The sequence below is a fragment of the Lissotriton vulgaris genome, chromosome 7 (genome assembly GCF_964263255.1).
Source record: "Lissotriton vulgaris chromosome 7, aLisVul1.2, whole genome shotgun sequence".
NCBI lineage: Eukaryota > Metazoa > Chordata > Amphibia > Caudata > Salamandridae > Lissotriton > Lissotriton vulgaris.
Genome location: NC_141695.1, coordinates 1,754,731,338 through 1,754,743,569, shown reverse-complemented (window position 1 = coordinate 1,754,743,569; position 12,232 = coordinate 1,754,731,338). Strand labels below are relative to the sequence as shown.

Sequence of the window (12,232 nt, the reverse complement as noted above, 5' to 3'; positions counted from 1 at the left end):
TTCGCTCCTGTACATGTTCTGTTACACACCCCTGACGCGATGCGTTTAAAGGTCTTCCTTGGGACTAGACGGTTATGAAGTTTTCCTTAGGAATGAGATCCTACAATGTTATTAGAATATAAAGAAACATGAGAAGGTGTGGAATACATATCTGTGCGCTACCTATGTGTCTTATGGGTTTGGAAGTTAAACCTGGTCCCCGCTCTAGAAAAATTGATGGTAGCCATGTACAGAATGACGTCATGCCTGAGGGTCATGTACATGTCAGTGATCAAATGGGCCAGTTCTCACTGTCCATATGTTACATAAAGTCCCTACATGAACAAAGATTAGATGTCACCTATAACCCTCCCCCAGAAGAAGAGGAAACATGGACTTCCAGGGCAGAGGTCGAGCACTCACCGTAGACCCTCAGCTGTCTGGTGGCTTGTGTCGGATTATCTCTTCTCGGTTGCACATTCACAGTGTAATTTCCGGTGTAGTTCGTCAGGAGGTCTCTGATCTCCAAAGATCCGTCTGATTGACAAGTCTCTCGACCCGTGTATTGGGGGCCATTGACCTTTGATGGAGGCGACACGAAGCAAGTGCAGATCAGCTGTGGAGAGGTCACTGCTGCCCCTCTGTACCAGGTATACGTCAGTACATCCACAGTGTCGGGGGCAGGGAGGGTGGCCGTCTGTCCCACTCGGGCATTAATCACATCTGCAGCTGCCCCCTGGGCTGAGGACGACTGAGTCCAGGCACCGAGACAGACTGAAAGGAAGAGGAAGAGGGGAAACCAGAGGTTAAAACAGAGATTTACACTTGGAAACAAACTCAACCACAGACACTAGTCCCGCCTTTTCTACTATGGAGCCATGTTTTACAGTGACCATGATTCGTCCAGAGGAGGCACAAAAATAGTAGGAGGGGCGAGGCCAAGGGAGTAGGAGACACCTACATTCTGAGGGAGACGGTAGGAGGGATAGCCCTGACTTTTTTAGTAGTTAATTAGCACCACAAATTTAGGGTTTAGGGGGTAAGTAGTAGTGTCAGTCCAACCAAGTTGCCTCCAGATCCCTTTAAACACAAGAAGTACTAAGAAGGCAAAACAGATTGATCAGAACGACAATTTGAAAAACAGAAGTACAATTATTATTCTGGTACCATAAATGCCATTTACCCAATTGATCTGTGTTGCCACTAGAGAGGGCCCTTCCAACAGAACATGCCCTGTCCTTGTTGAGTGTCTGGGTGGGTTCTGAGGGCCATGGGTGCTGTGTTGGGTGGTGGTGATGTGACGCAGCTTTCACTGATGACCTGGCATGCGGTGGTGGTTCCCTGAGGGGTGGCACACCCTTATATCTCTACGGAAGCCCACGCTGGTGCTGGTTTGGCCTCTAGGATCTGAGAAGCTAGACATTTTCCGAGACCGAGGGTTGCCTGGACATCACTCGCAGTCCTCTTAATGTACAGACTGACACCAGGGGGCTGGTTGGGGTCTCTGAGGTTTGGTCTTAACCTGTCTGGTAACAGTAGGTTGGTGCAAACTGACACTACTTGTGGCTCTCTGTTGACCTTGCAGGGGCATCAATGACAGGCTGTCAAACCCTGCCACAATCGCATGTGACTGTGGGACTGTAGGACTGATGTAAAGCTGGAACAGTGAGCAGGGATGCTAGAGGGCGCTGAGTCTGACATCTCTCATAGGTAGTGTTGTAAAGGTAAGAGATGCCTCAGACCAGACCAATAAACATCTGTAATTCAGCGCTAAGATGACTACCGGTGATCGTATGCTTTACAAATACACATGTTATGTAGATGCTCCAGGCCATGCGTAGAGCACCAACGGCACCCCTACAGTTCCCATGAACATAGCTACCAGTACCAGGTGGCCATAGTGGTTTTTAGGTGTGTTGCAGGATATATTGTGCCATTGTCACCTGTTGTGTCTCCTGTTGCTGCTCACCGCCACCCTGAACACCGTCCTGCCGACCTACCAACAAATGTTCCTCTCACCTTTTAATACAAACCCACAGTCAGTATCGCTAGCAGGGTGGAACCCGCTGTAAACAAAACACTCCAGCAGGAGGAAAGTACAAGAGAGACCCAAACAGCAGCACAAGGCCAGATGCATGCTGCCAATACAGTTACAGGTCCCACATGTGGGAGCAGTTCAAAGCCCAGAGACTCCAGCACAAAGACCTGTACACTGCCTGCAGGCTGGAGCCGCTTCCTCTAAAACTGAGCCCCAGTGACTACATCACAGAGACCAGTACACTGACCGCAGGCTGGAGCCGCTGTCTATAATACTGACCCCAGTGACTCCATCACAGAGACCAGCACACTGCCCACAGGCTGGAGCCGCTGTCTGTAAAACTGAGCCACAGTGACATCATCACAGAGACCAGTACACTGACCGCAGCCTGGAGCGGCTGTCTCTAAAACTGATCCCCAGTGACATCATTACAGAGACCAGTACACTGACCGCAGGCTGGAGCGGCTGTCTCTAAAACTGAGCCCCAGTGACTCCATCACAGAGACCAGTACACGGACCGCAGCCTGGAGCCGCTGTCTCTAACACTGAGCCCCAGTGACTCCATCACAGAGACCAGTACACGGACCGCAGCCTGGAGCCGCTGTCTCAAAAACTGAGCCCCAGTGACATCATCACAGAGACCAGTACACTGACCGCAGGCTGGAGCCGCTGTATCTAAAACTGAGCCCCAGTGACGCCATCACAGAGACCAGTACACTGACCGCTGGCCAGAGCCGCTGTCTCTAAAACTGAGCCTCAGTGACTCCATCACAGAGACCAGTACACGGACCGCAGCCTGGAGCCGCTGTCTCTAACACTGAGCCCCAATGACATCATCACAGAGACCAGTACACAGACTGCAGGCCGGAGCCGCTGTCTCTAAAACTGAACCCCAGTGACTCCCACACAGAGACAAGTACACTGACCGCAGGCTGGAACAGCTGTCTCTAAAACGGAGCCGCAGTGACATCATCACAGAGACCAGTACACAGACCGCAGGCTGGAGCCGCTGTCTCTAAAATTGAGCCCAGTGACTCCATCACAGAGACCAGAACACTGATCGCAGGCTGGAGCCGCAGTCTGTAAACCTGAGCCACAGTAACTCCATCACAGAGCCCAGTACACCGACCGCAGGCCGGAGCTGCTGTCTCTGAAACTGAGCCCCAGAGACTCCATCACAGAGATCAGTACATTGACCACAGGCCGGAGCCGCTGTCTCTAAAACTGAGCCCCAGTGACTCCATCACAGAGACCAGTACACTGACCGCAGGCTGGAGCCGCTGTCTCTAAAACTGAGCCCAAGTGACTCCATCACAGAGACCAGTACACTGACCGCAGCCTGGAGCGGCTGTCTCTAAAACTGAGCCCCAGTGACTCCATCACAGAGACCAGTACACTGACGCTGGCCGGAGCCGCTGTCTCTAAAACTGAGCCCCAGTGACTCCATCACAGAGACCAGTACACTGACCGCTGGCCAGAGCCGCTGTCTCTAAAACTGAGCCCCGGTGACACCATCACAGAGACCAGTACACTGACCGCAGGCTGGAGCCGTTGTCTCTAAAACTGAGCCCCAGTGACTCCATCACAGAGACCAGTACACTGACGCTGGCCGGAGCCGCTGTCTCTAAAACTGAGCCCCAGTGACTCCATCACAGAGACCAGTACACTGACCGCTGGCCAGAGCCGCTGTCTCTAAAACAGAGCCCCGGTGACTACATCACAGAGACCAGTACACTGACCGCAGGCTGGAGCTGTTGTCTCTAAAACTGAGCCCCAGTGACTCCATCACAGAGACCAGTACACTGCCTGCAGGCTTGAACCGCTGTCTCTAAAACTGAGCCCAGTGACTCCATCACAGAGACCAGTACACTGACCGCAGGCTGGAGCCTCTGTCACTAAAACTGAGCCCCAGTGACTCCAGCACAGAGACCAGTACACTGACCACAGGCTGGAGCCGCTGTCTCTAAAACTGAGCCCCAGTGACTTCATCACAGAGACCAGCACGCTGACCGTAGGCTGGAGCCACTGTCTCTAAAACTGAGCCCCAGTAACTCCATCACAGAGACCAGTACGCTGACCGCAGGCTGGAGCCGCTGTCTCTAAAACTGAGCCCCAGTGACTTCATCACAGAGACCAGCACGCTGACCGTAGGCTGGAGCCACTGTCTCTAAAACTAAGCCCCAGTAACTCCATCACAGAGACCAGTACACTGACCGCAGGCTGGAGCCGCTGTCTCTAATACTGAGCACACAGTGACTCCATCACAGAGACCAGTAAACTGACCGCAGCCTGGAGCCGCCGTCTCTAAAACTGAGCCCTAGTGACTCCATCACAGAGACCAGTACACTGACCGCAGGCTGGAGCCGCTGCCTCTGAAACTGAGCCCCAGTCACTCCATCACAGAGACCAATACGCTGCCCGCAGGCTGGAGCCGCTGTCTCTAAAACTGAGCCCCAGTGACATCATCAGAGAGACCAGTGTATTGACCTCAGGCTGTAGCCGCTGTCTCTGAAACTGAGCCCCAGTGACTCCATCACAGAGACCAGTAAACTGACCGCAGGCTGCAGCCACGGTCTTTAATACAGAGCACACAGTGATATTATCACAGAGACCAGTACACTGACAGCAGGCTGGAGCCACTGTCTCTAAAACTGAGCCCAAGTGACTCCATCACAGAGACCAGTAGCTCCTGCAATATCAGGAATGAGTAGCGCCTCTGATATCAGTAGTGAACGGATCACCCAAAATTAGGAGCAAGTAACTCCTCTATTATCAATATGATATCAGGAGTGAGTGGCTCCTCTGATATCACGAGTGGGAAGCTCCTCCAATATCATGAGTGAGTAGCTCCATCACTATCAGGAGTGAGTAGCTCCGTCAATATCAGGAGTGAGTAGCTCCGCCAATATCAGGAGTGAGTAGCTCCGCCAATATCAGGAGTGAGTAGCTCCGACAATATCAGGAGTGAGTAGCTCCGACAATATCAGGAGTGAGTAGCTCCTACAATATCAGGAGTGAGTAGCTCCGACAATATCAGGAGTGAGTAGCTCCGACAATATCAGGAGTGAGTAGCTCCTACAATATCAGGAGTGAGTAGATCCTACAATAACAGGAGTGAGTAGCTCCTACAATATCAGGAGTGAGTAGCTCCGACAATATCAGAAGTGAGTAGCTCCTACAGTATCAGGAGTGAGTAGCTCCGAGAATATCAGGAGTGAGTAGCTCCGACAATATCAGGAGTGAGTAGCTCCTACAATATCAGGAGTGAGTAGCTCCTACAATATCAGGAGTGAGTAGCTCCGACAATATCAGGAGTGAGTAGCTCCGCCAATATCAGGAGTGAGTAGCTCAGACAATATCAGGAGTGCGTAGCTCCGCCAATATCAGGAGTGAGTAGCTCCGACAATATCAGGAGTGAGTAGCTCTGACAATATCAGGAGTGAGTAGCTCCGACAATATCAGGAGTGAGTAGCTCCTACAATATCAGGAGTGAGTAGCTCCTACAATATCAGGAGTGAGTAGCTCCATCACTATCAGGAGTGAGTAGCTCCGTCAATATCAGGAGTGAGTAGCTCCGCCAATATCAGGAGTGAGTAGCTCCGCCAATATCAGGAGTGAGTAGCTCCGACAATATCAGGAGTGAGTAGCTCCGACAATATCAGGAGTGAGTAGCTCCTACAATATCAGGAGTGAGTAGCTCCGACAATATCAGGAGTGAGTAGCTCCGACAATATCAGGAGTGAGTAGCTCCTACAATATCAGGAGTGAGTAGATCCTACAATAACAGGAGTGAGTAGCTCCTACAATATCAGGAGTGAGTAGCTCCGACAATATCAGAAGTGAGTAGCTCCTACAGTATCAGGAGTGAGTAGCTCCGACAATATCAGGAGTGAGTAGCTCCGACAATATCAGGAGTGAGTAGCTCCTACAATATCAGGAGTGAGTAGCTCCTACAATATCAGGAGTGAGTAGCTCCGACAATATCAGGAGTGAGTAGCTCCGCCAATATCAGGAGTGAGTAGCTCAGACAATATCAGGAGTGCGTAGCTCCGCCAATATCAGGAGTGAGTAGCTCCGACAATATCAGGAGTGAGTAGCTCCGACAATATCAGGAGTGAGTAGCTCCGACAATATCAGGAGTGAGTAGCTCCTACAATATCAGGAGTGAGTAGCTCCTACAATATCAGGAGTGAGTAGCTCTGCCAATGTCAGGAGTGAGTAGCTCAGACAATATTAGGAGTGCGTAGCTCCGCCAATATCAGGAGTGAGTAGCTCTGCCAATATCAGGAGTGAGTAGCTCCGACAATATCAGGAGTGTGTAGCTCCTACAATATCAGGAGTGAGTAGCTCCTACAATATCAGGAGTGAGTAGCTCCGCCAATATCAGGAGTGAGTAGCTCAGACAATATCAGGAGTGCGTAGCTCCGCCAATATCAGGAGTGAGTAGCTCTGCCAATATCAGGAGTGAGTAGCTCTGCCAATATCAGGAGTGAGTAGCTCAGACAATATCAGGAGTGCGTAGCTCCGCCAATATCAGGAGTGAGTAGCTCTGCCAATATCAGGAGTGAGTACCTCCGACAATATCAGGAGTGAGTAGCTCCGACAATATCAGGAGTGAGTAGCTCCTACAATATCAGGAGTGAGAAGCTCTTCCAGTATCAGGAACAAGTAGTTTACATGAGTTGCGTTTCTGATATATGGAGTGAGTAGCTCCAGTGAGTAGCTCCTCTGATATCAGGAACGCCCAGCTCATCAAGTCCTGTTTTTTCTTACAGTATAATGAAGACATAGAATGCTAGAGGCATAAAGCAAAACAATTAAAAGCAAAATTAGACGAATTTCTGAAATCTTGAATGGGAAATTTGTGATGTCCGAGCCAGCTTTGTAGTGCCTCATTTTGTTTGAATATATATTTCTTTGTATAGTGCACATTTCAAACTGAAGTATTTCAAGAATCTCCTACATTTTGGTAGGTACTGCATGTGCCTAATGTCACACAATTTACACAAATAAGGACATGGGCCCACATGCATCATTGTTTCATTTTGCACTTCCTAATTTGCGATTTTTAGGGAATCGCAAATTAGGAAATGCAAAATGGGATGCATGTACATTTTCGCAAAATATTTGAGAATCGGTAAAAGTCGCAATTTTTACCGATTTTCAAATATTAGGTGATTAGCAAAGTGCGAATTCGCAATTCCCATTCATTCCTATGGGCTAAAATGCCCATAGGAATGAATGGGAATTGCGAATTCGCAATTTGAAATCGCAATTCAGCAATGCATTTCAAGGGTGGAGAGGGGGGTCCAAATGACCCTCCCCTTCACCCATGAAATGTACTTTTGAGTATAAGTTACATACACACATGTCCTAAGGACATGTGTGTCTGTGACTTTACAGTTTAAAAAATGCATGTTTGTGCTTTTTTAAACAATTTCGCAAATTACCACGAGGTTCAACTTCGTGGTAATTTGCACTTGCAATTTCAAATTTCTCAATTTGAAATCAAATGATGCATAGCATTTTAGAAATCGCAAAATTGCGATTTCTGAAATGCTATCGCAATTTTAGAAATCGCAAAAAAGTTGCAATTTCTAAAAAAGCATGATGCATCTCAAAAAGCATTTTTGGAATCGCAAACGGCCGATTTTAAGGAATCACACCGTTTGCGACTCCTAAAATGCTTGATGCATGTGGGCCAACGTGATACTGTGACTCCTTAGTTTAAAACGTAGTGCGTTATTTACTTACATTTTGTGTGGCACTCGTGTGGCGCAAAGCGACACAAAGCTTTGCATTAAGTTACTTACCTTTTAAAAGACCTGCTGGCACATTGTAAACTTGTGTAGAGATGGACAAGCACCCACTCACCCCTTAGGAAGTCTAGGAATTGTTAATGCCAAGCCACAGCCTCTCACACTCATGGTGTAGATGAAGCTAAAAATAAAAATGTACAGGACAATGGCTCCAGCTGCCAGGTGCTCCTGTGCCACATGTGCCAAAATCAGGCAGTTCCTACACTCCAGACCGTGGTGCTGTGCATTCTGGAGCTTGAAGTTTTATGTATCGTTTTGTAAGCGTGCCAGTTCTATCACCTTTTCTCCAAGTGTTCTTTTGCATTTTACAACCTTTTATGTTATGTTATGTTATGTTATGTTAATGGTTTTTGTACCGCGCACAGCTGCCCCAGCAAAGGGGCGTCCTGGCGCCAAGGAAGGTATACACAACATCACAAAATACAACAGAATCAAGGATTTTTATTAAAAAGAAGGGTTTTGATGGCACGTCTGAACTGGAATAAATCTTCCAGAGCTCGAGTTTCACTGGGAAGAGAGTTCCATAATTTAGCGGCTACTACTCGAAAGGAGCGGCCTCCAATCCTGCTCAGCAGAAAGCGTGGAACAACAGACACGCATACATCTTTCTTTGTTGGTGCCTGTAGTGGTGGTTAGTATTTCCTTTATGTCTGAGCTTCACATGCACGTGCATGCCAGCTGTTAATTGGCATGCACGCTATGTTTATATTTGATATAAATCCATTTCATGTGTTCCTTCTCCATGGTTGCCAACTTCAACTTAGTCAGTTGGAGTTAGGATCTGATGGAGACAGGACGTGGGACCTTATCTGTAATAAAGCAAAGTCTTCTCAAAGAAACCTCAACACGTCTCTCTGCCTCATTCCATTCTTAAGGAGACCCACCTTTTCATTTGGCAATGAGCGTTATTCATTTAACCCCTTCGCCACTGGGTTTTTTGCCCATGGTGCGGGGGGGGGGGGGGGGGGGGGGAAGGCGCAGCGCCAAGTGCTCGTGACGAGCCGAGCTCGTCATGAGTCACAGTAGAGCGAGCTCGTCATGAGTCACAGTAGAGCTGTGCTCATGACGAGCTGGGCTCGTCACAACTCCGCCCACTGATTAATTCTCTCGCACAGGCGTGTGGGCAGACCGCAGCAGTGATAACGAGCCCAGCTCGTCATGAGCACAGCTCCAATGTGACTCATGACGAGCTCGGCTCGTCATGAGCATGGAAGGGGTTAAAGGAGCCCATCGTTGTTTTTTGTTTTTCGACGTCTGCACTTTGCCGCACTCTCCAGGTGCTGCCTTTCACGGAGCGTCCTCCCCTCCCGCGACGAGCCTTCCTGCAAGACTACCTGGATATTGGATTTTGGCGCCCCTTTAGATGATGCGGCACTCATGTCATCAGCCTTCCCTTCAACTCCTGTTTAATGCAAGCACCTCTACAGGCCCTCACGTTTTAGCATGAACGTCTCCTTAGCAGCGCCGGATTGGTAACGCAGGCACTCGATCATTGCCTGAGGGGCAGGTATCCAGTTTCAGCTGTGGGCTGCTTTTTTGAGCAGTCTGGGGGCGCATTTGTCAGTTTCTGCGTTATTTGGATGCCGCCAGCGGCCCAGTGGGTGCCTAGGTGGTCTTTCTGGAGGCAGATGGGTGTCCATTACCTCCCTTTTATCAAAGAGCAGCGGTGTCACTCCCTTTCTCTCGCTGGGGCCGACTCATTAACATATGCATATTGAGCGGGGCAAGGGGCCTGAGCAAAAGTGGCCTCACCTGTATTCAGGTGTATTTCACCAGTATAAGCTAATCCGTGCATTTTTTTACCCCCCCCCCCCCTTTTTTTTAACAAAACTTTGCCAAAACAGTGTTTTGCAAAGGCAATATGCAAAAGTGGGCCACTTTTTTTTTTGCGTGCCCGGGCCGATTTTTTATCCCAACCCAAACCCTGCTCCTTAGCAATGTAGGGCGTGGTTCCAACACCACTGCCACAGCAAACTCTTTCCTAGCAACAGCCTTAGCAAGGGATATGGAAACAAGCTGGCTGCAAGGAAACCTTGCCGGAACATACAATTGAAAGGTATCACTAACTTTTCGGGGGGTTTTAAACAACTTTAAGCCTGCTCCTGATTTCTTTATTTTTTGCACAGACTTGATTAAGTATTCTTTCACTTGGCTACAGTCTTTGCTTTTTATAACAAACATTTCAGAGTTATCTGTTCCTTGGTGCATTTTTAAACAACTATAAATCTTGTTCCTGAATTCATTGCTGAAAGTTTAATTAAACAATAAATATTTCCATAGCCACGGTAGTGGTAATCCCAAAGGCGGGCAAACCCCGGGAGAATGCAGCTCCTACAGGCCTATATCCTTGCTAAACTCAGAGGCAAAGATTTTGGCTAAGGTCCTGGTGAACCGTATTTTAGGGGTTATCACAACACTGGAACACCCGGATCAATCGGGCTTTATGCCACACAGGAGTACCAAGCGATACCATAGGCGTCTTATGGGGTACTGCACCTGATCAATGCCCATCCGGAAGACAAAGCGGTACTGCTCTCACTAGACGCATGAATGGCGTTCAATTGTATCGAGTGGCACTACCTATTTGCAGTCTTGGAGATATTCAGGTTTGACCCCAAATATCAGGCGTGGGTCAAACTACTCTACACAAAACCAATGGCCAGGGTGCAGGTGAATGGTTTCCTGCTCAAAGTAGATTGTTGCAGATATTCATAATATTTGGTGGATATTCAGGATAACAAATTGTTATTTCCTGACTTAGTTATAGTCACTTGTTCCCTTACAGGTGGTTTGTATGGGTCAAAGTCCCATTACAGCTATGCTACAAATGTCAACTCCGAATTACGTTTTGCAATGTAATGTCTTTATTATCTCACCTTATTACTATCTTAGAGGGTTTTAGATGTTAAAATGTCATTGTATTTTTCTCCTCTACCCTCTATCTATCATGTATTCAGTTTTCCTCTTATTTCTTTACTTTTTGTTCTTTCCAGTGCCTCTTTCTTCATGTTTTTGTCTTGCATGTTTGTTTCCAGTTTTTTTTTGCTTGTCTCATCTTGTCAGTGTCTGAGTTCATTTCAGGTTTTTTCTTTTCTTTTCCCCACTTCTTTGTGTACTTGCCTGGCCAGCTGGTGTGCTTGGGAGTTTGTCATTGGCGTCTTCGTGTCTTTCCTTTTTCTTTGTAGAAGCGAGGATCGGTTGTTCCTATCAGTTGTTTTTTCATCTTTCTTGTTCTCTTGATGTTCTATCAGTTTTCTTTTCTTATCTTACCCTTGTTTCTTCACTTCATTCTTTTCATTACATTGGTATTTTCAATTCTTTCTCAATCTCCAGTTCTCCTCTTTCGTTTTCTTTCCATTTTGTTTTTCCGTATAAGAAAGGGGGATATGTTATATCCTGTCTTTAGTAAATGCAATGCTATTTACCACCGATTGAGTGTTACTTTGATGATGCTATTTAGAATGTTATGATTCAGTCAGAGAGGACACAGTTGAGGGGTCTGAGTAGCTTGATGGCTGCTTCTGATGGGGTCTCCTTGTGATCTTGTTCAATAAAACCTCTCTGAACTTCATCCACCTGCGTGGACTTGATTACTACGAAAATTAATTGGGATAAGTCTTGTCTGTTCCGACTAACTGGTGGGCTGACACCCCCACTAATGGGGGAAGTCCAACTACAAATCAAAGACAAATTCAAGTACTCAGGTATTACGATAGGAAAATCAGAATCCAAATTCCTGGAAGATAACCTACCTCCCCAACTGGAACGGTTGAAAAGGGACGTGATGCACTGGAGAGCCCTGCTAATTTCATTGCTCTTTAAAATGATGACACTACAGCACATGGTTTATGTCCTACAAAATACCCCATATAAGATACCAGACAAGTTTTTCAAAGAGGTAGATGGCGAACTGTGGAAGCTCTTATGGGAAGGGGGAGGCGCCAGAATAGCCGTATCCAAACTTCAGAGAAGTGTTTAGGGAGGCCTTGCCATTCCATACATTACAAAATATTACGGGGGGTCTCAGATGTATGGAGAGCCTAGGCAATAATCCCATTTAAATTTCTACAGAAAGAGTATCAGAAAGAGAATCAGTTAACAAACTCAGAAAGAAATAAGTACATCCTGTTGGGGCATGCATTCAGACGCCATATTAGAGCAGGAGATTAGCTCCCAGAATACAGTCCCCTAGGGGACCGGCTACTGCTGGATCCAATCCTGGAAAAAGCCACCTCCTTGAGAAAGGTGATCAATAAAGCACCTGATCAACTGAAAGCATTGCCTGGGAAACAGATATCGGGTTGCTGGAAGACAATGACTGGGACGAGGCAATTCAAAGCCCAAGTAAAGTAGCGATAAAAGCTAGATTTTGCTTGGTCCAATTGCCCAATTGCGG

At 47.5% G+C, this 12,232-nt stretch overlaps 1 protein-coding gene across 1 annotated transcript in view; it reads right to left on the bottom strand.

Annotated features, from left to right (window-relative positions):
* LOC147706586 (uncharacterized) overlaps window positions 1-12,232 on the bottom strand; it is a 487,499-nt gene that overhangs the window by 76,737 nt on the left and 398,530 nt on the right. The window contains exon 12 of the mRNA XM_086929635.1: window positions 403-753. Within this exon, the coding sequence (XP_086785761.1) occupies window positions 403-753 (351 nt within the window). The remainder of the gene's footprint in view (window positions 1-402; window positions 754-12,232) is intronic.